General features: G+C 38.5%; 1 protein-coding gene across 14 annotated transcripts in view; it reads left to right on the forward strand.

Annotated features, from left to right (window-relative positions):
• Positions 1-26812, forward strand: part of LOC149148004 (ras-related protein RABH1e-like) — a 479517-nt gene that overhangs the window by 200440 nt on the left and 252265 nt on the right. For 6 of the 14 annotated variants that reach the window (XR_016263145.1, XR_016263147.1, XR_016263143.1 and 3 more), the window contains exon 1: positions 11023-11784. The exons of 2 other annotated variants lie outside the window; for them this stretch is intronic. Coding sequence is in view for 5 of the 12 variants with exons in the window: in XM_089441574.1 (XP_089297700.1) it covers positions 11531-11784 (254 nt within the window). In the remaining 7 variants the exon portion in view is untranslated. 6 more of the 14 variants (XM_089441572.1, XM_089441573.1, XM_089441571.1 and 3 more) reach the window with 2 other exon arrangements.

Consider the following 26812-nt stretch of genomic DNA (forward strand, 5'->3'; position numbering starts at 1 on the left):
CGTGATGCTCATTCTCCTTCCTCTTCAGATTTCTATGAGCTCAAGGAAGAGAACCTTGTGTTGCAGCGGAAGCTTGAGATGGCTCAGTGGACTATCACTTATTTAGAGCAGCGGACCAAACAGCTGGAGACCGAGAAGGAGTTGGATGAGTTATGGAGGATTCGATTCGACCGAGTCATCAACTGCAGGAGGCCTGGGGACCCACTGCCCAAGGATAGAGAGTTATTGCTCATCCGAGCAAATTGGCGCTTGGAGGGACTGTTAGACAAGGCAAACCGTGATAAAGAGCTGCTCCGGAACATGAAGACACACTACTGGGCAAGATTACATGTTTGCAAGGCGAGAATGAAAATTCTCCAAAGAAAGCTGTCAGAGGCCCGGAAGAAGAAGAAAAGGACAAATCCACTCCGCATCTTGGCTGAGGCATCCCTCACTCATCATGGTACTGATCAGCCTTGATCTAGCATCAAAATCTGAAAATTTTGAGAATTTTGGAGCATTTTGCAAATTTTTGGTAAAATTACAGGTTTTGCCCACGGTTTGGTCTCACCCCGGGTGAGACCATTTTGAAGGGCTGCTCGGAATTTTGCAAACTTGGCATTTTTGGAAAGGGCATGCAAAAAGAAAAATTACCAGTACTTGGGGGCAGCGTAATTTTGAGTTTTGAGCCTCCAAAAGCTTAAAATACACCTAAAAAATGACTTTCTGCCCACTTTTTGAGTTGCAGAAAGTGACCTTGGGAGAAATGGTTTTTGAGGGGTCAAATCAACACCAAATTCAGAAATTCCACTTGGGATGGAAAGTAGACAGACCAAGCTTTCCAATGAGCCATCTTGCACCTGATTTGGATCAGTGGAACCCACTCAAAAGCAGCTGTAAAGGGGCGCGACCAGAACTTCCAGGGGCGCGACCAGAACCTCCAGAATTGCCAGAATTTGTCATTTTCGGTCAAAAAACACTGTTTTGACTATGGTTGACCATTTTTACTTGTAGATGATGGATGAATGTAATATTTTCATGGTACTTTGATAGGCTTTATCTTTCTTTACTCTTCTAGAAGCTTCTTTGATGTAAATAGTTAATATTTAATGCATGGATAGGCTTCCTAACTTTTAGAGGCAAGTTGTTGTGCTGGCCTATTATCTAGTGACTGATTTAGAATTAGTTGTAACAGCTCCTAGGAAGCTGAGCTCGACCCCTAGAGGTGGGGAAAGAGGTTTGACCTTCTATATTATGCCTTCTTTTTCTCATTTTCATGGTTGGACTCTAGAGGGAGAAGTGCTATTGTATTTTTGACTTGTATTTTCTGCAATTTGAGGAAAAGGAAGGCCAGGGTTTTGCAGACTTCATTGTGGATTCTTGTGGATTATTATGTTGATGGTGTGTCTCCTACTGTTATTGTAAGTGTGTTTATGTGTTCCATTTCTTAATCTCTTGCTGCTATTTAAACAAAAGAAGTGATAAAGTTTGAATTCATGCATGCCATGCTCAGCTTTCAATTTTGTTTAAAATTTATGTTTTCCACTGTCTAGAGAGGATTCGAATTCATTGTTTGCCCTCTTTAGCCTCTCTTCTTTCTTCCCTGATCATCTCTTTCAGTTAAAGGCATCAGCATAGACTCCTACCTTGCCCCAAAGACCCACCTGCAAAAACTGAGCTCAATCCCCGCACCCTAAATTGCACTCCCTCCAAATTGCCACCAAAAACCCAAAAAATCTTTAAATCAACCCCCCTTATCAATTTACTAGCCTAATATCTTTGATCCTAATTGGTCAGCCTAATCATATTGAAAGATCTATCAAATCTGACCCGAGAGAGCCTTCTCATACCTCGTAGGGCTAGCTACGAGGTGAAATGGTTTGATGTAGCCCTGAGAGTTTGTCTATCTCAGCCTAGGTGAATTCCAAGCGCTAACAATACCTACATACAAATTTGAAAAAAACCTTCACTGCAAGGACAATTTCACATTCCGCAACCTTTACTATCAAACTTATGAATAATTCATTTAGACCATGGTATTACCATCATCATAGTTTCATCAATGTCAGCTACTTAGACATTTGCAACAAGTAAATCAATCAAACATATATGTCAACATATTTCAAATCTTTCAGATTTGAGACTTCTCCTTACTCCCTGATGCACACCTATTTCAGATCAGACCACACATGAATAACCCATTACATGCACACCTAACACCTTGATCTCCATCTCCTTATATAAATTTAGCCTTAGCTAATAACTTAGTCAAATCCCCTGGTAATATTGTTAGTATTATTTGACAAGATCAAATAATCGTTGTTGATTCCACTACTATGGGTCAATACCATGGTAAAGACCCCTGGTATCCAAATTACCATGGTGCGGATTTTGTGTGCGAATTTTCTTCACAATACATGTGTATGTACGCAACCTTGTTTCTCAAGATCCGCGTATACTTTCTCAAACTTTACTTTTACCATCCACTTTTCTTTGAACTTAACATTCCTTTGTCCATATCATCTGTAGCATTTGTATCACTTTGCATAAACGTCTTGTTATCACAATGTTGACATCTTTATCGAGTAGGTTGTCATCAAGGAAAACACATTAGCCATAATGCCAACATTGGTCACTTACGATGATGGAGAATCATGACGCTCCTGGGGATTTCGACTACTAGAAGAAAGTAGTAGGGAATATCTTTAAAAAATCGATAGGCATGTATGAACTATTGGGCAGGAGGTTGGACTTTATGGAGAAGGAGAGGGATGATCATGCAAAGATGGTGGACAATAAATTGAATTCAATGCATTCTTGTATGGAATGTAGGCTCATACATATGGAGATGGAAATTCTGCTACTGAATACTAAGCAGAGAGAGTCGACATGGAGCTCAGAGGATAAAGAAAAACAGGGCTCCCTGGAACCAATATTTTCTTTGCACGATGTGGTTGTTGCAAGAGCAAAGGGAGATGATGGAGTAACTTGTGGAAAGAAGGTGACACTTGAGAACAAGTTAGACCTTGGCCCTTCTAGGGAATATTAGACGATAATGTGGTATATTTCGCAGATATGAAATTTTTTTGAGGCAATTTTGTAGAATATATAGACATTTTCAATGTAATATTGTAAAATAGAAAAACTACAGCACTAGGAAAACCAAGATCTGGTTGTACTAGAATTCTGAATCTCTTGATGTAACTCTAAACGTAAATGGAACTGGGCATGGAAACCAATCTTTTAATATAATATAAATAGCCACTTTGTTTAAAAAACATTTCAAAAATAAAATAAAATCAATCAAACTGAAGCAAGTTCCAGTACAAACTTAAAATCTACTAATTTTTATGATTCATATCCACAAATTATTATTACAAATTCCAATATTGATATCTAAATGAATATTTTTTGGAAGAATAAACTAATAGCAGAGTTAAAACTCTTTTTAGGGGAATTCCTAAAACTAATAATCAACTACAACCATTTTAGCATCAACAATTGCATAAATATTCTTCAACATTCACTTGGGACTATAAGGACATGTTAGGGATTGATACATCAATTTGTATGCATCATATCTGTATTTAAGATGGGGGAACTCTTATTTGTTAACTACAATAATGAATGAATCAAAATACTTAAAAATGTTGTAAAGGAAGAACTTGAAAAGCTCTTAACAATTGGACTTATTTACCCTCCTTCATAGAGTGACTGCATTTCTCCACTTATAATGATTCTGGAGGAGGGGGTTAAATGACATATTTGCGTAGACTATAGAGAAATTAATAAGATTATTAAAAAATATCACTTTTCCTAAGTTTTCGTTTCATTGGTAGGTAAATAATTTTTTTTTTTTTTTTTTTAGTGTTTACAATCAAATCTAAATTACACTCCAATATCAAGATAAAACTACGTTCACCTATCCCTAAGGAACATCTACTTATAGAGTTTGGCCTTTTGGATTATGGAATTGTTAAAATTGGCAACTAGGGCCAAACTCCATGTGGGTCTTCCTATTTATGGCAGCTGATATTTTTCTTGGATTCCTCTCGTCGAGAGGTGTAGGATTGATCTAAAGATCATCCGATCCTGACATGTATTCATGGAGATATGAATTTATTTGTGTTATGTGACAATTCGTCAAGGTCATCCAACAACCAAATTACCCCAACCTATCCTCAATGTTTCACCATAAATAGAAGAGTTCTTCAAGTCATTTTACACACTCATCTCTTGTGATCTCTCTCCACTTGTTTGAGTTTTGGTGGTAGGAGAGATCTAAAGGAGAATACGTTGCCCTAGAGGAGATGCCCTAGCCCTAGACACAGTCAAAAGGAGAAGGCTCTATGCAGTCTTAGGAGACACTTCATACGCTGTCTAAGGAGACTCATACACTGTCCAAAGCCGCAGTCAAGGAAGGTTCTATATGCAGCTAGAGGAGGCTTCTATTCACAACATTTAAGGGTGCCCTAGCCGCATCATTTAAGGGTGCCCTAGGCCACAGTCAATGAGGGTTTTTATGCAGCAAGAGGAGGCACTTATACATAGTAAAGGGGAGGCCTTAATCCACAACCAAGAGGGGCATCTAGCCACTGTCCTTACCATAGTGAAGGGGGCCTATTCTCAGCTGAAGATACGCAGCCCTAAGTGCTCTAACCGTATGCCTGATCCACAACTATTGTAGAGTCCTCATTCACAGTCCAAACAAGGAGTCTTTAACGCTGTCATGTCTAGCCCTTATCCGCTGTAAAGTGCAACACTTATCCGCAACATGTGCAAGGTCACCTAGCCGCAGTCAAGGAAGTTTGAACATTATCTAGAAGTGACCTATCCACAGCTAGTGAGGTTTTGTTCCATAGCTAGAAGAAGGCCATAATAACACAGTGAAATAGAGAGGCCTCAAGACGTTGTTAAGGAGCCCTAAATGCAACCAGAATCGCAGTAGGTGACAACGTTGTATCAAGGTCATGAATAAGCATGAATTCAATATTTAACTAGGCTTGTTGGAAGAATCCATAAGCTACAACTCGTTGTTTTTCTAGGCTACAAGCCATAAAAAGAAGCTAAGGTTGTCCTGAGGTAACATTGCAGTGTGTATTGAATTCAGGTGGCAACGTGGATTAGGAGAGTCTCTCCTAGGTGGATTGCAGCCCTTGAAGGGGCTAGTTGTCTGACAACGTGGAAGGTTACAGAGTTTCTCCTTGTGTCCTATCTATAATTACAGGAGTAGGCATTTGGAGGAATATTGTTGCTGCATTGATGATCATCTAAAAGGATAAGTTATAGTACTCCTTGTGATTATTTGAAGTCTGTCGGTGTTACATCCTAGAATAGTCATCATTATCAGAATGATGGACTTACTGTTGTTGTCATACAATATATGATTTGTGTATTTGTACTATCTCTCTCTCTACTGAACTATTGAAGAATATAAGAAGAATTGATCAAGGGTTTCCCCACATTGGGGTTTTTCCCTGGCTAGTGCCACATCTTGTGTCCTCTTGTCTTGGCTTGTTTTCTGCGATTTATGTTTATGTTCGATCTGCACTTTACTATCATGCTAATGTGATCGCTAATATGAATATTGACATTGGGCTAATATGAAAAATTGAAGTAAATTTCTCTAAGCATAGAATATACCTAAAATTAACATGGTTTCATAGCTGAGGTGAATACAAAGTCTAAGCAAGAGTGAAAGAGAAATCACTGAAGACAGTTGGACAAGGTCAAAGGCTCAATGGGTTCATCATCCCACTTCCCAGTTGAAGATAAGCTCCGTGAAAATTCTGACTATCACTGACGGAAGATGTCTTTGGATCTGACATTAGAAGAGCAAAAAGTGTTGGATTGTGTGAAGGGTAAAATCCCCGAGCCTCCACCAAATGAACTAAGTAATACAAAGAACAAGTACACTAAGGGTGGAGTCAAAGCGAAGAAGATTATTAGAGATTCCATTGACAAGCGTCTGGTGGCCTACATCTCCAATTTGAACACATCCAAAGAGATCTACGACAGATTGGTAAGCATGTTTAAGATTAGTGATGCAAATCAAGTTTTGTTCCTCAAAAATAAGTTGAAGGATATTAAGAAGGGCAAGAATGAGGATATTCAATCCTACTTCTTAAAGATCACTGAGATCAAGAATGATCTTCTATCGATTGGAGAAATCATATCTAACAGGGAACTTACTATCATTACCCTTGGAGGACTCCCTCCCGAGTGGTACATATTTAGAACCACTATTCTCAATAATGATCGAATTCCAGGGGTTTGAAGAATTGATGTCAAGATGCATTCAAGAAGAAACCAGGGTGGTGGAGCAAGAAATGCATTTTAATAGAGGCAACTCTATTGCTTTCTCTGCTCATGCCAAAAGGAGAAGTGATGTAGGGTCTAAAGGTCATTTCAATGGAAAGCCCGGATCTGAGGGTGGAAGGAAAGGCAGATGCTTTGATTGCAATAAGTTTGGCCACTATGCGAGGGAGTGTCCAAATAGAAGGGACACATCACATGATGATGATCACAATCATTCCAGGGGCAACTTCAACAACAATGATTGAAGGAATGACAGGTTCAATGGCAAAGGAAAAAGGAATGCAAGACATCAAGGAAATGGTCGACCCTCCAAAAGCAAGGAACTCTAGATATGAAGAATCAAATGTTGTTCCTGATTAGAAAAAGGAGTATTATCTTATATCGACCCTCTCCACTACCTCTCCTCTGGACTCTTTGGGAAATTCGCTTATTGAGAGTGGTGCTTCAAGGCACTTCGCCGGATATAAGGAAACTCCCCCTAATCTGATAGAGAAGGAAACAAACTTGGAGATTATTCTTGGAGACGATGCCACCTATCCCGTAAAGGGTGTAGGAAATGTTACCCTTCAATTGAATCAGGGTAACACGATTCATTTACAAGAAGTTCTTTATGTACCTGATCTTAAGAAGAACCTGGTGTCCATTTCGGCAATGGAAGACAAAGGTTACAAGGTGGCGTTCATTGATGGAAAGGTAAGTGTTTGGAAAAGGAATTTTCAAGATGATTTTACTCTTGGGTTCAGGATTGGAAATTTGTATCAAGTTGTAGGAATTCCATTGGGGACCATGACGGGTGACTTATCTCTTCAATGGCACCGGAGGTTTGCCCATCTTCATTATAAGGCCCTACCCGATGTGAAACAGATGGTGACAGGGGTGCCTGAATTCAAAGAAGAGCACAAAGGCACATGTCTGAGATGTACTGAAGGAAAACTTACAAGGGGACTATTCCCCTCATGTAATAGCAAGAACACAGATGTGGAACACCCTGAGGGGTTTGAGATTCATGATCGGGTGAAGAAATATCTCTATAGTTTGAAGCAAGCACCCCTAGCTTGGTATGAGAGGATTGATAGCTATCTAATGAAGTTGAGATTAACTAGGAGTGACGTTGATCCAAACCCTTACTTGAGGGTTGTGGATGATAGACCACACATACTGGTACGCTGTGAAGGCACCCTCTTTCTGACAGGTACAAACCCTATCATTTGCAAAAGTAAGAGGGAGTTGGATTCTGAATTTGGAATGGAAGGCCGTGTCTACCCTGATGGAGCTTGAATTTAAGAAGTTATGCGGTAGTGTTGTCAGACCTAATTTGGGAAATGCCTCTGAGTTTCGTCAACTCATAATAGCATTGATGTTCTTGGTGAACTCTCGTTCGGATATATGTTTTGCAATTAGCATGTTGAGCTCATATATGGTTGAGCCTCAATGGATTGGTGCCAAGAATATTTTGAGATATCTTCAGGGCACAATCACTCATGGACTGAGAGACACCGCCGAAGATGTAAGATTGCATGATTATTCTGATGTTGATTGGGCAGGCAGTGTGGAGGATCACAAGAGAACTTTTGGGTGTTGGTTCTCTTTGGGTTCTGCTTCGATATCCTGGATGAGAAGGAAGCAAAAGTCGGTTGCTTTGAGCACCGCTGTGGCCGAATACATAGCTAAGAGTATGGCCTCTTGTGAAGCTGTCTGGTTGTGGAAGCTCTTCAGATGTTTGGACACGTGATGGATACAACAATGATCTTTTGTGGCAGCCAGAGTGGGATTCGATTGTTGAGGAATCTTGTGTTCTATGATCGCTCCAAGCATGTAGACATCAGGTACCACTTTATTTGGGATATGGTACAACACAGAGCAAGAAGGCTCCATCACTCTGGGACTGATATGCAGGTCGTTGATATTAAGATGAAGCCCCTGGGAAAGGTCCATTTTTTAACTTTCCGAGAATGACTAGGATTCGTGGAGGGACCCTCTCCCGAGGGTCCTGTATGATATGGATATTGAGCTCTAGGAGCTCTGGGGGGCTTGGGGTACTTCTTGGAGTGATGAGAAACCATAGGGTGAGTGGTTCAGCCTTCCCCTAGTGATTTTTTGTCTAGAGGGTGAGTGGTTCAGCCTTCCCCTGGGATACCCCATGGTGACATGTAGACAGGATGATTGGTTCATCCTTCTCCTGCTGAGACATCCTACCCATGCAGTCTAGGACTCATGGGAAGTACCCCTCATCTGGCCAATGAGCAGGGAAATGAGGATCAGGACCATAGTACTACTGATGGACGCATCATGTACTATCACACTCCCTATGCTAGGATGATATTGATCTGGGATCAATTGGAACTGACTTCGGGTTAGTAAGAGTGGTATGAGACACTCTTTATTTGGAACTGATTTCAAATCAGTAAGAGTGGTATGGGACACTCTTATTTGGAATTGATTTTGGATCAGTAAGAGTGGTATGAGACACTCCATAGATAGAAGAAGGCCATAATAACACAGTCAACAGAGAGGCTTCAAGACATTGTTGATGAGCCATAAATGCAACCAGAATCACAGTAGGTGACAACGTTGTATCAAGGTCATGAATAAGCATGAATTCAAGATTTAACTAGGCTTGTTGGAAGAATCTATAAGCTACAGCTAGTTGCTTTGCTATGTTGCAAGCCATAGAAAGCAGTTAAGCTTGTCCTAAGGTAACATTGCAGTGTGTATTGACTTCAGGTGGCAGCATAAATTAGGAAAGTCTCTCCTAGGTGGATTGCAACCCTTGAAGGAGCTAGTTGTCTTACAACGTGGAAGGTTACCGAGTTTCTCCTTGTGCCCTATCTAGAATTGCAGGAGAAGGCATTTAGAGGAATATTGTTGTTGCATTAATGATAATCTAAAAGGATAAGTTACAATACTCCTTGTGACTTGAAGTCTGTCGGTGCTGCATCCTAGAACAATCATCGTTATCATAATGATGAAATTAATGTTGTTGTCATACAATATTTGATTTGTGTATTTGTACTCTCTCTCTCTCTGTGTTGAACTATTGAAGAACATAACAAGAATTGATCATGGGTTTCCCCCACATTGGGGTTTGTCCCTGTTTGGTGCCACATCTTGTGTCCTCTTGTCTTGGCTTGTTTTCTGTGATTTGTGTTTATGTTCTATCTGCACTTTACTATCATGCTGATGTGATTGCTAGTCTGAATATTGACATTGGGCTAATATGAAAAATTGAAGTAAATTGCTCTAAGCATAGAACATACTTAAAATTAACAAGAATGCATCAAAAACGTATAAAAGAGTTGTTTTGAGTATATTTTCTTATTTAATTCTTGAACTCATGGAAGTTTATATGGATGATTTTACAACTTTTGGAAATGAATTTGATGAAGCATTATCTAGATTGTAGGATGTTCTTCAAAACTCTGAAGAAAATCACCTTTCCTTAAGTAATGAAAAATGTGCTTTAATGATGATTACAGGGATTGTATTAGGATGCCATGTTTTTTCAAAATCTATTGAAGTTGATATTGCAAAAAATGTTGTTATTAAAAACTTGTATGTGCCTACAAAACAGTGAGATGTGAGAAGCTTCTTAAGTCATGTTGGCTACTATTGAAGATTTATTCAAACTTTTAGTAAACCAACTTCTTCATTATTTGTTCTACATTCTAAAGATGTAGAATGTATTTGGACAATAGCATGTTAACAATCTTTTGAAACTTTAAAAGACAAGCTAACTATTGCTCCTATTCTACAATGACTTAATTGAGATTTAAATTTTCATATTTATTCTAATGCATTTGATTAGAGTTTGGTTGTTGTGTTAGGATAGAAGGATAATACAGCAATGCATGCAATATATTACCTTAACAAAAATCTTGCTTCTGCATAACTGAATTACACTATGACTAAGAAGGAGTTCTTATCAGTATTTTATGCTATTAATAAAACTTGCTAATATATTATTGGGTTTCCTCTGTTTGTTCATATATATCTATCAATCATTAGATACCATATGAACAAATCACTTATAAATGGTAGGAAAATTCTCCAAAGTTATCTTTACACTTATATGCATTTGAATTTATGACTAGTATAAGAAATGTTTTAAGTTTTATTTATGTTTTCGAGCAGGTATGATTGCTTCATTTGTCTCATTTTAAATACAAATTGTAATGTGTTTTGTTTTAAATTTTGAAACCTATGCAGATTACACTGATGCAAGGGGGGCGAAGGCCATGTTAAATCTGTTGGTGAATTTCAGGTATTTTCGATTGCCATGTTAAATCTGTTGGTGAATTTCAGGTATTTTCGATTGCCATGTTAAATCTGTTGGTGAATTTCAGGTTCAGTGAATTCATCGCAAGCCAGCGATCCAGTCGTTCGATCCGATCACCTCTTTATCCACCCAAACGAACTCCGACCATGTGCTGCTGCGGTTTAATATTACGTTTTTTCTTTTCTCTTTCTCGGGCCAAGGCCAGGGGGCGTGGAGGGAGGACCAGGGTGAAATGGAGTTAATGGAAGTCAAGGTGAGTGGCTCCCTGCGTGCAGGGAACACTATCACCCCCGGGGAGTCCGAGTCCGAAAGTTGAAGTTGCTGGGCAAAATGCTAACGCTCTTAACACTTGAAGTTTTTAATGTTCTGTAATTTTTTTAAAGACTTATGTAAGATCGAAGTAGATAATCCAACTTGTGACTGACAATGAGAAAGGATTGTAATGGTAAGGTATTAAGAAGAACCTTTGCCTTACCATTACAATCCTTTCTCATTAATACCTTAATACCTTACCATTACAATCCTTTCTCATTGTCGGTCACAAGTTGGATTATCTACTTCGATCTTACATAAGTCTTTAAAAAAATTACAGAACATTAAAAACTTCAAGTGTTAAGAGCGTTAGCATTTTGCCCAGCAACTTCAACTTTCGGACTCGGACTCCCCGGGGGTGATAGTGTTCTCTGCACGCAGGGAGCCACTCACCTTGACTTCCATTAACTCCATTTCACCCTGGTCCTCCCTCCACGCCCCCCTGGCCTTGGCCCGAGAAAGAGAAAAGAAAAAACGTAATATTAAACCGCAGCAGCACATGGTCGGAGTTCGTTCGGGTGGATAAAGAGGTGATCGGATCGGACAACTGGATTGCTGGCTTGCGATGAATTCACTGAACCTGAAATTCACCAACAGATTTAACATGGCAATCGAAAATACTTGAAATTCACCAACATATTTAACATGGCAATCGATATCAGGAATGGAAGATCTCGTACCTCAGCATTGGCAGAACACTCCTTGAAGACTAAACACCATATTTGCCTGGAAAACGCATCCATCATCGCAAGAGAGGAACATCATCAAAGACGCAAGATCAGAGAAGCTCTTGAAATTATGAAGCATCCTCAGAACCTGAATAGAGACAATGGCATGGAAATTAGCGGAAGCTGGCTCCCCTTGATCAAAGAAATTAAAAGTCGCCAACCCATCCCCAGGTAAGGCATCCCTTTGGTATGTTGTCCCATTTCCTTTTCTTTCTCTATTTTTTACCCAATTTTACATCATTAGAGTTCTATAATTTAATTAATTAATTAATATATTTATTATTATATTAGTTAACTATAAATATTAACTATTTATAATTACTAATATAATTCAAATATATTAATTTAATTTAATTTATTTAATAATTATTATATTAATAAATAATAATTATTATAATAATTAATTAATAATTATTATAATACTTATTTAATTATTATATATCAATAATTAATTAATTATTATAATTGATTAATATTAGATTAATATTATATTAATTTATTTATTAACTATTATATTAATTAATACTTGAAAAATTATATTAGTTAGCTATAAATATTAACTATTTATAATATAATTCAAATATGTTAATTTAATTTAACTTATTTAATAATTATTAGATTAATAAATAATTATTATTATATTAATTATTATAATAATTAATTAATAATTATTATAATACTTATTTAATTATTATTATATAATGGCAATTAATTAATTATTATAATTGATTAATATTAGATTAATAGTTTATTAATTTATTTATTAGCTATTATATTAATTAATTTATTTAGATTAATTTTCTTTATATAATAATTATATTAATTAATTAATTATAATATTTAATTATTAATATACAATAATAATTAATAATTTAGTATACAATAATAATTAATTATTTATTATACAATAATTGATCATTATTGTATTAGTATTATATCAATTTTTATTAATTAATATATTAATTATTATATTAATGTATTATAAATAAAAAAATTTAATTATGTATAGTAAAATAAAAATAAAAATAATTAATATGATTAACAATAAAATATTATTATTAATTATTTATAATTATTAATTTATTATAAATATTAGTTATTTATAATAATTAATATGTATAACAATAAAATATTATTATTATTAATTATTTATAATAATTATTTTATTTTAAATATTAATTAGTTATAAATTCTAATAAAATTATATAAAATAAATTAATATTTCTAGCCGACTCTGTGTTTTTCCTTAAGCTTCTTCCTCCTTAGTATTTATTCTGCCCTTTTTGCTCTTCTTGTATCATCATTCTTCAACCCTGATGATGGATCCCACTTGGGATTTGAAACGTTGGTATAAAGATGTTCAAACTGTGGATTCTCCGATCACTAATTCAAAAGACACAAACCACAGATCTCTTAAAACCAATAATACCGTCAACAGTAGGTGTTGGCAGGGCTTTGGATGTTCCTGGTCTAGGGGCATCAGGCAAATAATCATACAATGTACCTGACTGAGAATAAACCAAGTCAAGGTACTGAGCTCGCGCGATAGCTTGCTCTTCAGTGACACACGCCCCCATGGCGATGTCCCGAGCTATTGGAGGAACGAACGAAGTCGTAAACCAATCGGTAAGAAGCTGGTCGGGAATCCAAAATTTGATCATACGTCTACGCCGTCTCCATTCATGAATATGATCAGAGATATGCGTAGCCGTCGTTTGTCTTAAGGATGTGAGGAGGTGTGTACCCGTTTCATATCGAACGGGCAACTGAAAATGAGTGAGGAATGCCATAGCCAAAGAGTTAAAATCCTGAAAGGATCCGCGATTGAGCTCAATATACCATTTAGCGGCAGAGCCGGTGAGAGTCCTTTGAAAAAGGCGAAGCCGAATTGAATCATCAAGCCATGAATTGGATGAGCACCATAGGTGATAGGTCATGACATGAGCTTGTGGATCCTCGTTAGGCTTACCATCGAATTTTGGACAGTCACCGGGAATTTTCGTTGGAACCGGAGGCCAATATGGATTATGTAGAATAGGATCATTGGTCAATTTAGACACATCCGGTAATTCTAAAGTCGCTAAGAAAGGTAATTGAGGATTAAAGGACATCTGGGGCTGCTGTTGGGATGGAGCACCAGGGTTCCAACCAACTGGCGGTTGCCCCCAAGGGCTTGGTCCGGACGGATTTGGCCCCATAGGATTTTGTCCATAAGGATTTGGGTTTTGCCCCCCAGCACTCCATGGATTACCAATCGGTCCTGCAGAAGCACCATATGGTTGTGGATAATAAGGATTCATCTGCAGTTGTTGGTAATTTTGATACGGGGCAAACAAAGGTTGCCCTTGAGGTTGCTGGTAACCATAGGGTGGCTGGACTCCAAACTGAGTTTGAGGAGTAGGCGGAGGTTGATAAAGCAGTTGGGATTGAACCCCAGCTTGCATTTGAAAACCAGACGGGGGCTGGGGTCCAGCCTGGGGCGAAAATCCAAGTTGAGCAGTACCAGAAAGATGTCCTGTAGGTTGGGCTATCTGGCCGGAAGGATAACCTTGTTGATATTGGGGATGAGCTCCCTGCCCAGAAGGTTGTACCTGCTGGGAATGGAGTTGTTGTTTTTGCACAACTGAAGGTTGTCCTGACGGACCAGATGGCTGAGTGGGCTGGGCAGTTGGTTGGCCTGATTGGATTTGAGGCTGACCGACTTGCCCAGAAGGTTGACTATACTGGACGGTAGGCTGTCCCTGTGGTTGAACAGCTTGTCCAGATATTGGACCATACTGGACATTGGGTTGGATTGGGTTAACAGTTGATTGACCAATTTGTCCAGTAGGATAACCTTGCTGGATACCAGGTTGGGCTTGTTGAACAGAAGACTGACCTGAGTTACCAGAAGGTTGAACATAAGAAGAGAAAAACGGACCACCAGAAGCGAAAGGGTTTCCATGGAAGGATTGCCCTTGTTGGTCTTGAGGAGGTTGTCTTGGAGATTGCGCAGATGAAACTTGACCACCATGAAAAGAGGTGGAGCCCCACTCAATTGACAACGGAACTGATACCTCAACAACCAGTTGAGATGACAAATACGGATCGTATGGCCCCTGTGTTGGGGCATTTGACGTGGGATCAAAGACTCCGAATAAGGAAGCCGAAGGACGACTAAAAATAGGAGTCGAAGAGGCTGCACAGACCGTTGGAGCGGTTGTGATTGAGGTAACAGATGTACTGCGATTTTGCGGAGTAAAAGGCTCCGTGGTTGGAAAAGTGAGTGGTGACCAAATAGAACCCGTGAAAGGAGTTCCAGAGGGCATAGTATCCCTTAAAGCTTTATAGCCTGGTGGTAGGTTTGCAATAGTGGGAGTGCTACTGACAAATATAGGGTCCGTTGCGGTGGGAATTTCACCGCTCGTCGCAACGGACTCATCAGTCGTTGTAGGGGACAGATCCTCCATGTCAGAGGAAGGAGGTGGGACTGATACACGAGGAGAAGTATAGTCCCAAAAAGGGACACCGTCCTCAGAAGGTTCCCAAGTAGGGTTCCAATGAAACTGGTAAGTCTCGTCGCCTGGGGCGCGAGAACTAATTGGTTGTATACTCGGAACCACAGGAAGACTCACAACTGGTATCTCGGAAGAAGACGAAATTGGTAATTCCGCCAGGATGAAACTTCACAAAACCTAAGGAATCTATCGAGATAAAATCCCTACTCAAACTAACGCAAACAAAATTTAACCGGGTAAATGTTATCGTCGCCGAATAAATTTTAGGACGCAAAGACACAACTTGACCTTTTCATGTTTTAAGAGTCGAGAAAAGGACAAAAGATGACTCTAGTCTCCTTCGAATGTTTAATGAGCACGAAGTGACAAGACGCTCACAGGCACCTTTTCTTTTAAGGAGTCCGAAAAGGATCAAAAGTGACTACTCTGGAGACTCTAGGCAAGGGGTTTACCAAACAATCCGTAAAACTGCTTATACACCTTGGCAATCAGATGAAAACCAAGGACTTCCCGTACTGCAGTCAATCTTCCCGAATGCTGTGTTCAGTGCATTACGGCTTGTAAGGCGACAGACTCGGCTTCCTATGGATAAAGGATGATAGCCTAGTGGGGTCTCCCGTATATACGCGACGGTACGTGGGAGCTCAGTCCGTACTGGTACTTATTGTCTCTCAGGAGGAATCACCCAATCATCAGCGAGGCAATAGTTACCAGGTTTTACGACGCCGGAACACGTCTCTAGCCTAGACCTCTAGAATATGTGCGTTAGGTTCCAATGCGTTGTTAGGTTCATTCGGTTTATTTTACAGTGATCTTCAATTAAGTTTCAGTTTTTTGGTCCTACCGTATGTGATATCTCAAAACTTCCTAAATGCACACTATATGCGAAAATTATATCATTTCGTTCAATGAATTCTAACTACAGGAGAGTTGAGATTTTCAAACAAACAAAATGAACAATAAACAAACAACAAAGATCCTAATGCAGCTAATAACAAGAAATGAAACTTTTTCTTTTCTTTTCTTTTTAAAAGCAACAAATAACAATAAATGCTAACTAATATAATGCAAAAAGATCTTTTGTTTTTCTCTTTTTAAAATGGCATAATGCATTTAAACAAATTTCAAGAGATATTAACAAGCATAAACAAACAAAATTCACTCCATGCAAAGAGAACCAAATCTGAAACACCAGGATGAACTATCAAAACAAGGAAAAGCGCACAAACCTTCAATGAACCATGTGATCTAAGTTCAAATGAAGTCAAGCAAAATCCAAAAAAGATAGAAGTGAATTGACCGAAGCACATAATAACAAGCTTTAACAACTACTAGACAGGTGCGGAAAACAACCAAAAAGTTGACTGGATAATCAAAAAGCAAAAACTTCCCACAGAAGGCTCGACATGCAAAGCCACTAGATGCTCTAGGGCTGGGATACAAAATCGATAGAAATAAGCAAACAAGTGAAGGATAAAGGTAACAACCAGTCAAACAGAGGTCCAACACACTTCCAGAAGCTGCAAAAGATATACAAAGACAAAAATCTGAGTTTAAAGAGCTTCCAACAAACAAACTGGCAAAATTCACAGAGCTGGCGCGACTGTCAGCCTGCAACTTGCGCTATCAAGGAATTGGCACGAGTTGCTGTTGTGCAACATGCGCCAACTGGCGCGACTGTCAGAGGAAAAAACGCGCCAACCGCGTTTGCTGGCCCAAAAAATAAATAAAGGAACCCAGGGTCTGGTCAATAGTACTGAGACAGATCGAACAGCAGAAAACAACTTCAAAGCTGACCCAGAAAGCTCATTCATACAAGCAGGCAAGAAAAAACTAACATGCAAGACAAACTCCAAGCCGTTCGGTTCATAAACCAAACCGGAGATCGACTGAAGTGGCGTTGATCTACTCCGCTAATGCAAAGCAATAGCGTTTCAAAGGCTGCCTGGCCGTGCTTCAGACTCTGTCCAAGGTTTATGAATCAAACAACAAATAGCTCCTCCCCAATGGAGTCGCCAAATTGTTGAAGAGGTAAATTCCCTCTGCGGACAGAGGTGATCCCACTAGCCCAAAATGGGTCTAGCAACAATCAAATCACGCTACTATGCAAGTTCCTAGTTGCATACTGAAAGTGGATTACGATAACCAACCTGGAGTCCAACGCTAATGTCGAAGAAGAGTTGATACTCCCGTTCCCTTGCTCCGGCAGGTCACAATCCTTGCGATCCCCGCGTATGGATACCTGCACAAGCAAAGAACGAAACGAGAACAAGCATAAAATCCACTAAAATACAACTATATTTCAGTCAGAAAAGAAATAAATCAAACATTATCATGATGAACAATGAGATTGGAACCATAATAGTAGTCGTTTATTAATGAATAATAAGCAGAGAAAGATACAACCAAGGTTCTGACGTTGAACCTATCCTCTGGCTGAGCGAGCAGCTATGTATGTCTTGCAATAGACCTCCTCTCTCTCAGACTTCCGGCAGCATAACCTCCCTATGCTTCAAGACTCTTACTATCACTCAAGACAAGCATAATCACAACTAGCATTACTAAAAAACTAGCTTGTCTAATGCATGAGGACAAACTTTTATAGATGGAGAAGGGAGGAAGATACAATGCACCAGGACACCCATTGTGGATTGACATTATCTCCGAAAAGCCGCTGTGGATAGATGTCAAGGATAGATGATGACTCTCGACCTCTATCAGATGGATTTTATCCTCAAAAGACTTCGTGATCTGAAGGGAAAAAACATATGGGTGCGCGTTTGTCAAAAATCATTACCAAACTTGGTTGGTGCGGGTGTTTTTCTAAGACAGAGCGCCAATGGTCGCACCCCCCTTTTGAGGATCTCATTGATTGGCGCGGGTAAGACACTGTGGACCCGCGCCAATGGAAAAAGGGCACTTTTCAGGGATAATTTGCAGAAGGTGTCTTCAGGGAACATGAAGTACATACTCAGGGAAACATAATGCAAGTGTTTTTAGGTTATGTCACTGCTCACAGGTCCCGGAATGCGTCCTCCAACGTACGGAAACAAGGGTGACAGGGACGGTGACCAATGGTGAGAAATTACTGTGTAACATGTATACATACCATTTAAATGTAATACCACAAGCTGTGAATCTAGCGTAACGATCAAAGACCAGATACCACGTGTGATGGGATCAGCTAATAGCTCAATGACTGTGCTATATTCCACTATATTGTTTGTTTTTTAACCGAGACTAGCTCATCACTGGGTGAATAGATAACCCAAGCTGCGAAAGATAAATTCTGGGTACTATGACTAGCGTCATCATCAAAGCCAATGTAAGTTTAAGAGAACATCATGATCAACATCTGCAAATCAAGTGTAAAAACGAGATAAGCACAAGAAGTAGTAGAAAATGTAAAAAGCATTACCTCTCACACATACCTAAAAAATGGTAAATAATGTACAGATATTCACCAAAAATTTATGCAAAATATTTCTCTAGGTAAATACCATTTCTGGGTTTTCCCAAAGGAATATCATCGTAATCAACCAGCTCATAGGCACCTTTAGCTAATATGCGTTTTGTGATATAAGGGCCATGCCACATGGGCTCAAATTTCCCTGCACCTAACTTGTCATGAGCTTGATCATAAACCAAGACTAGGTCACCTTCTGAATATGAACGAGGATTAATGTTTTGATCATATTGGGCTTTGACACATTTCTGGTGAGCCTCGCTAGCGAGTATGAAATTACGACGATTTTTATCTAAATGAGCTAGATGTACAAAGCGTTCTTCATCCACAGAGGTAGTAGGTAATAATTCGATAGCTAGTTTCAGGGATGGGATTTCACATTCAATAGGTAATACTGCTTCCAAACCATAAACAAGTTGGAAAGGAGTAAAATCGGTCGATGTTTTTACAGTAGTACAGTAAGCCTAGAATGCTAAAAAAAGCATAGAATGTTAGTTTCCTTTATGCATACCAACTATCCGTTTAATCATATTGGTTAAAACTTTATTGACAGCTTCAACCTGACATTAGCTTTTGGATAATACAGAGTAGAGATATCATGGCAAAGGTCGAGTTGTGTGGATATTTCAACCATCATAAAGTTACGAAAATGACTACCATGGTCTGTAACAATAGCTTGTGGGACACCGAATTGAGCAATCACATGATTGAAAATGAAAATTGTTGCAGTTTCATCACCGTATCTATATGTAGGCATCGCCTTAGCCCATTTTGTAAAGTAATCAACTGTAAGGATAATGTATCCATGCCCCCCTGCCGAGTGAGGGTTACATGCAACGAAGTTGATGCCCCATTTGGCGAAAGGACCGATAGCTATGATAGGGTGAACAAGAGCTAGAGGTGCTCACATTTTGCGATCATAGATTTGGCAATTATGGCATTTGCGGACTGTAGTAATGAAACCTTTAAACATTGATGGCCAAAAATAGCCACCACGTAATATCTTTTGGGCAGTAACATACCCAGACATGTGACAGCCACACGCTCCAAAGTGGCAGTTGTTTAATATTTTTTTGGCCTCTTGCAAAGTTAAACAACGTCGGAATATATAATCGACACCACGACGATAAAGAGTGTCACCAATAATATTGTATTGTTGGGATTGGTATCGAATTCAACGATGATCAGTTTTGGATAACTCAGGCCTAAATGTTTGTGTTTGGAGATATATAATGATGTCTCCATACCACAGACGTACTAATAAGAAAGAGAGATTCATCAGCAAAAGAATCTTCTACTACAACTTATATCAATATGAGGAAAATCACACAATAGTTTGATGAAAACCAAAGATTTCTTTGATTTGGATTTTTCAAATTCCAAATAAAACTCTTGTAAGATAACTATCCACTTGGATTATTGCCCCTCTAGCAATTGTTTAGTGAGAATGTACATCATAGGGTTGCAATATGAAATGACAGTTGTTTTTCGGAGAAGTATATAGTGACAAAATCATTGAACAACTTGCACAGTTGCCAAGGCTAGCTTCTCCACATGTGTGTATTTAATCTCAGTTTTAGTGAGACTCCTACTCAAATAGTAAATCACATGTTTGTTGCTAGAATATTCCTCTTGTACTAACACCATGCCAATGGTGGCATCGGATGCAGCTAAGTACATAAAGTAATCTCGATCATAATCAAGTGGATGTAGTAACGACGCATTGGTCAGTGCATGTTTTAATGCAACAAAAGCTTTATCAGCAAGCTCATCCCAAAAAAATGGAATGCCCTTTTTCAACAATCGAGTAAAACCCTGGGTTAGTTCAGCATAATTGTGGATGAATCTACACAAAAAGTTTGCCTTCCCTTGCAAACTTTGGAGTTGAGTAAGGCTAGAAGGAGTAGGAAAATTCAAAATTGCCTCTACCTTGAGGGGGTTGACACAAATGCCTTCTTTCGAAACGATGATACCTAGAATTCGACCTGATTGCACATAAAACACACATTTGTGCGGATTCAAGTTAATATTGTAGTGTCTGCACCTAATGAAAATTGTTTTAAAGTGTAATGGGTGATCCTGCTTTTCCATTGAATGAGTCGGTAGGTCATCTAAATAAGGCTAGAAAATATGCTTGATATCGTGGAATGCAAAAGACATGGCTCACTGAAAAGTTGTGCCAACATTTTTTAGGCCAAATGGGAGTTTGCGATAAGCAAAAGCTCCCCATGGGCATATAAACGTGGTTTTATATTGATCGGAAAGGAGTATGTTTATTTGATTGTAGCCAGAAAATCCATCCATGAAGGAAAAAATTTCATTTCCAACACAGCCATTGACAATTTGGTCGATATATGGAGTTGGATAATTGTCCTTGGGACAGGCTTTATTAATATCTCGATAATCAACACATACTCAAATAGTTCCTTGTTTTTTATTAAAGGGCACAATATTTGATACCCAATCGGTTAAAGGAATTGGGTAAATAAATCCTGCTTTTAGCAATTTTTCAAGTTCAATTTTGATAGCAGCAGCTTTTCGTGGATGTATAGGACACAATCGTTATCTAACTGGCTTAACATACGGATAAGTTTTTATTTCATGTACAACTATGCTAGGGTCGATTCTTGGCATTTCTTCGTAGGACCAGGAAAAGATGTCACGAAATTCCTGAAATAGGATTTGTAAGTCTGAATCTCTTCTAAGGAACAAGAAGCTCCTATATGAATATCTTCAGTTATCCCGGGTTTCACTGAGATGTCTATAGGTATCGTGGCTGATATGTTCCCTAAATTCTGTTCAGAATTGGAAGAAAGGATAGATATCGAACATTGAGGATCACTAAGGGTGTCAGATGAAAACATAGACGATAAATTATTCTCAATTTTTTCAAAGGATGGCAAGAAAGTTGAATGATGATGAGTATAGTTCCATGGCATTTCATCCAAGGTCATAACTTACATAATCCCTTCATCAGTTAAAAAACCGTGTTAAAAGGATCGGGAATAAAGATTGGTTCCATACATGACAAATGAGAGTATTCATCAATAATCGTATTCATTTGATTGTTTTTAGACGTTGATGAGTTGGAAAAAGACTGAGTTGCCTCATAGGCTAACACAAAACGGTTATGAGGCATTTCATCACCATATAAGATAATTTCTGATTCTGAAGGTACTTTCCACGGATCTCCCGATTCGAAAGTACTTGACGTAATCATGTTAATTTGTGCTTCATTATGAAGGAAAATGGGTGCAGGGAAAGCAAAAGTTCCCATCAAAGATGAGTCTTTGAGGAGACCAAAACCAACTTCTTCATATGGAGTGGTTCATTTTCCAACAAATGGGATACTAGCTGTGGAATTAGGGTCTGAGGTACAGTAGGATAATTGGTTTACGTTCACAATTCTTCCTTTGTGAAGAAACATAATCATCCTAAAATATGACGAGACTACTGTCGCCATGGCATAAGTCCAGCTCCGACCAAGCAAAAGGTATAGTCAATTTGAGCATCAATAACCTCAATGTCTATATGTTATGAAACCAGCTCACAAAAAGATAGAAAATATAGATGAATGCCTTATAAATAAGCCTCTTCGAGGGGGCAAGCTCCTTTACATTACACAAATGAACAATTCTTGGATGATACAAATGACAAGACCTCCTTTCTATATATAGGAGTCTAATGGGTCATAATATAATCACAGTCGACATAAAAATAATAATGTCAGGGCACAATAATAACAATAGTGGGCTTCTGTGGGGCACAATAATAACAATATGGGGACTAGATGGGTACAACAATATACTAATGGGGTTGTACTAATAACAATAAGGGGTTACACTAGTAGTATAGGGGCCTAACATGCCCCTCTCCTTCAAAAAGTGTTGTCCTCAACGCTTGAGTAGTTATTGATGCTTCTGTATAGAATTATTTTCCTCCCATGTGGAATCTTCAGCAGGGAAATTCTTCAACTTGATGAGATACTCTAAAATTGATCGATTTCGTAGCTGTCGGGTTCTTATTTCTGTGACTGCTCCAGGTTCCAATATGATTTTTCCTTCCTCTTCAAGTTCTGGCAATATTTTTTGAATTGGCATCTTCTGCAACTTTTGAATGAGTGGCCACACTTCTTCTTCCTTCTTCCATTCATCCCTTTCTTCGTTTATCCAATTTGGTTGGATAATAGAAATAGCACAAAACAATGCTTCCACATCCTCATCCTTTCTTGAGAGTGCATTTGCAACAAAATTTTGCTTCCCTTTTCTATAGATTATGTCAAAGTCATAACCCAACATATTTGTGACCCATTTTTTCTGTTCTTCTAAAGATAATATTTGTTCTAAAAAGTATTTAAGACTATCACGATCCATTTTTACCTTGAAGTGACTTCCCATTGGGTAAGGTCGCCATTTCTTGAGTGCATGTAATATTGCCAACATTTCCTTCTCATAAATAGCTTGCTTGAGATGTAGTCGTAAAAATACCCAATCACCTACATCAAAACATTTTTCACTGCGATGTTGATCTACTTGTTGTTTCCTTCGATTCTGCACCAAAGTGGTGTTATCCTTTAAATGTTGGAGAACTTGTTGTTGATGCTCGATGTGATCTTTCACTACTTGAACCTTTTTCTTCTTGATATTTCCTTCTATCTTTAGAGTTTGAGGAGTGGTAACTTCTTCCAATCCTTTACTAGATATGGTCGGATTCATTTCTTGATGCTTGATGTGATCTTTCACTTCTTGAACATTTTTCTTCTTGATATGTCCTTCTATCTTGATAGTTTGAGGAGTGGTAATTCCAGCCAATGCATTACAAGATATGGTTGGATTCATTTCTTCTTTCTCGATGTGATCTTTCACTTCTTGAACCTTTTTCTTCTTGATATGTCCTTCTATCTTGAGAGTTTGAGGAGTGGTAATTCTTGCCAATGCTTTACAAGATATGGTCGGATTCATTTCTTCTTTCTCCGGGGTTGGTTCCTGGTGTATATCCTCTTCTTTTGATGTTTCTTGATCCTTTTCTTCCTCCTCTTCAAAATCTATGTAAAATAATTTCTTCTCAGCACACTTATGACCTTTAGTGCATTTGCTATCACAATTGTAACAAAGCCCTTTTTCTCTTTTTTCTTCCAATTGTTGTGGTGTCACCCTTTGTAGGTTGTGGACGACTAAGAGAAACAACACTTCCATGTTTATAGTTGTGAGGGGTAGAATTCCTTGTTTCCATAATTTTGCTTTCCGCTTTTCTTGCCAACCTGAATGCCTTCTCCAATGGATCAGGTTCCCAAAGACGAACTTCATGTTGAATGTTATCCTTTAAAGTCCTTATGGAGACATCAATCCTCTGCTTCTCTAGAATATCATTTTCCCTTATATTCAATTTTTGAAGTCCTCAATGTGCTCTGCCATTGAACACTTTTGCTTGAGATTTATCAATTAGCTAAAGAAGGTGTTTCTCTTTGTATCCTCATAATGTGATATCATTTCCTCCATGAAAATTGACCACGTGACAAGTGTTTTATAAGAACAAAGCCCTTTATACCATAAAAATTAATTCGGTTCTAATTAAATGCATACATACCTTTTGTAACAGTGGTACACCATGTAGATCAAAATATTTCTCCATCTGTAGTATCCAATTTACCAGATCCTTGCCATCAAATTTCCTCATCTCGTTTTTTCTTGATTTTAGGAGTTTGATCTTGAAATGACTGTAAATCTGTAATTTAGGATCTCCCAGTTCTAAAATGGCAACCTGTAGTAGTCCTCTGTGTCTTCTTTCTAGTGCCACCAGTCTGATCGAAATTGGATTCTCCAAGAAAGAGTTATGCACAATCTCCCAAGATGACCTGATTATACACCTTTTCAGAATAGCGAACTTGTATGATGTGCCACGTGTCACTGTTTTGACCTTCGGATCTGAAAAATACACACAAAAAACTACAGTCCATCCTCTTTCTATAACTTCTTATGAAATTTCAATCTGATCCTCAGAGAGAAAGTTATGACGATTTTCCCAAGGTCACCTGTTTAAGATGTAATTCGGGAGTCTTCAAAAACCCTAAGTTCCTCAAATCATATATCTGAAAATATAGTGAGACAAGATTTGAAATTCGGACCTCAGGTTCAAAATGATTTCAGCTCAAATGGGTTTTTTTGTAGCTTCTGAAACATCGCAGAAAAAAAGTTATAGCTAAACTTCCACGATGACCTGTTTGGAGCAGCAAAACCCTAGAATCCAAAGCTCTGATACCAAATGTTATGAAACCAGCTCAAAAAAAGATAGAAAATATAGATGAACGCCTTAGAAATTAGCCTCTTCGAGGGGGAAACATCCTTTACATTACGCGAATGAACAATTCTTCGATGATACAAATGATAAGACCTTCTTTCTATATATAGGAGTCTAAGGGGTCATAATATAATCAAAGCCGACATAACAATAATACTGTAAGGGCACAATGATAACAATAGTGGGCTTCTATGGGGCACAATAGTAACAATATGGGGACTACATGGGTACAACAATATAATAAGGGGGTTGTACTAATAACAATAAGGGGTTACACTAGTAGTATAGGGGCTTAACACTATAGCAACCATTTTTCCCTCTAATCCAATTGGCAAATCATTTAAAATTCCATATGAATGAAAACCTCTTCCATCGAAGGCTTTCAAAGTCATGGGAGATTGATTGATTGTTGAAGATCCCAAGGCTTTCCAATAGGCAATGGACATAATACATGTCGACGCTCCTTCATCAATAAATGTTCGAAAAACTTGTCGAGTTTTGACGTGAACTGGTATTTGAAAAGCCAGTTGGTGTGGGAGACGCAGGACATGATTTTTGAGATCGAAAACAATCAAATTGGAGTCTTGAGGATCTACTGCTCCTATGGGTGATAATACTTATTTCCTTTGTGGTGGACAAGTTTGCAACACTTCAAGGGTAGACATTGTTGAAGGTGACATAGCTAAATCTTCGACAATGTTATAGTTTTGAGAAACCCTCGCATGAGGATTAAAGGTTGACTTTCGAAGCATACCCTTAGGAGGCAGACAAATTATCATATTAGGGTTTGGTTTTTCAATATGTAACGGTTCAGAAGAAGGAGGAGTAGATGTGGAGGCTTGACCAGGTGAACTGGAGTCATCTCCATATTCAACAGGACTCTTTGACGTGTAATCTTTGGATCTCGTTGCTACCATAACTCTAGAAGACATCATCATGATATCTGTTGATGGGGATGAGGAGGATTGGTCATGATAAACCATTTTACTTCTTGGGAAGGAAAAGGATCCTTCAAAACAGCAGGTGTGGGTGAACTTTTGACGAACTTGGAAACTTCGGCACAATGTGGGCACTCCTTGGTGTAATGATCTTCCTCACAAATTAAGTAAGGATACTGAGGTTTCCTTTTTTCGTCAGATAGTTAGGTCTTGATTGACTTCTCCATTGAACAAGTGTCTTGCTTATTTTTTCCTTTTCCCTTTTTCCTATCTCCAGATTACTTACCCTTGTTGGTAGATGACTCTACGACGTCAATTTCTGAAGTAATTTCAAGAGAAGAATCTTCTTCAGGTGAATCAGGTAGAGCTGAAATCTGAGTTTTCTTAGAATTTTTCTTTTTGTTCTTAGATTTATGGCTGACAGAACCAATCATGCCATCTACGGCATGTGATCTTGTAAGAGCTGGATTAGTTTGACTAGATTGGGGTAAGTATGGGATCTTTTCATACAAAGTACCAGACTGAGTATAAACAAGATCAAGGTATTGAGCATGAGCAATTACCTACTCTTCAGTTACAACACCCCCTTTGGCCACATCTTCAGTTATTATTGGTAAAAGAGATTTTAGGAACCATTCGTCTAGAATCTGGTATGGAATGTAAAGTTTAACTAGGCGACGTCTTCGTCTCCATTCGTGAATGTGATCTGAGATATGGGTTGACATTGACTGTTTCAAAGAAGTTAAAAGTTCAGTTCCATTATCATATCGAACGGGTAACTGAAAATGGGTCAAAAAAGCTGTAGCAAGGGCATTAAATGTACCGAAGGAAGTGTGCGACAATTCTACATACCATTTGGCTGCTGAACCGGTTAAGGTTCGTTGAAAAAGTTGTAATATAATAGAATAGTCGATTAATGAGTTGGACGTGCACCAAAGATGATAGGTCATAACATGGTTGGATGGATCTTCACTCGACTTACTTTCAAACTTAGGAATATC

Source organism: Pinus tabuliformis, chromosome 9 (assembly GCF_031772625.1).
Source record: "Pinus tabuliformis cultivar Carrire ecotype Pingquan chromosome 9, CPIR1, whole genome shotgun sequence".
Taxonomy (NCBI): Eukaryota; Viridiplantae; Streptophyta; class Pinopsida; order Pinales; family Pinaceae; genus Pinus; species Pinus tabuliformis.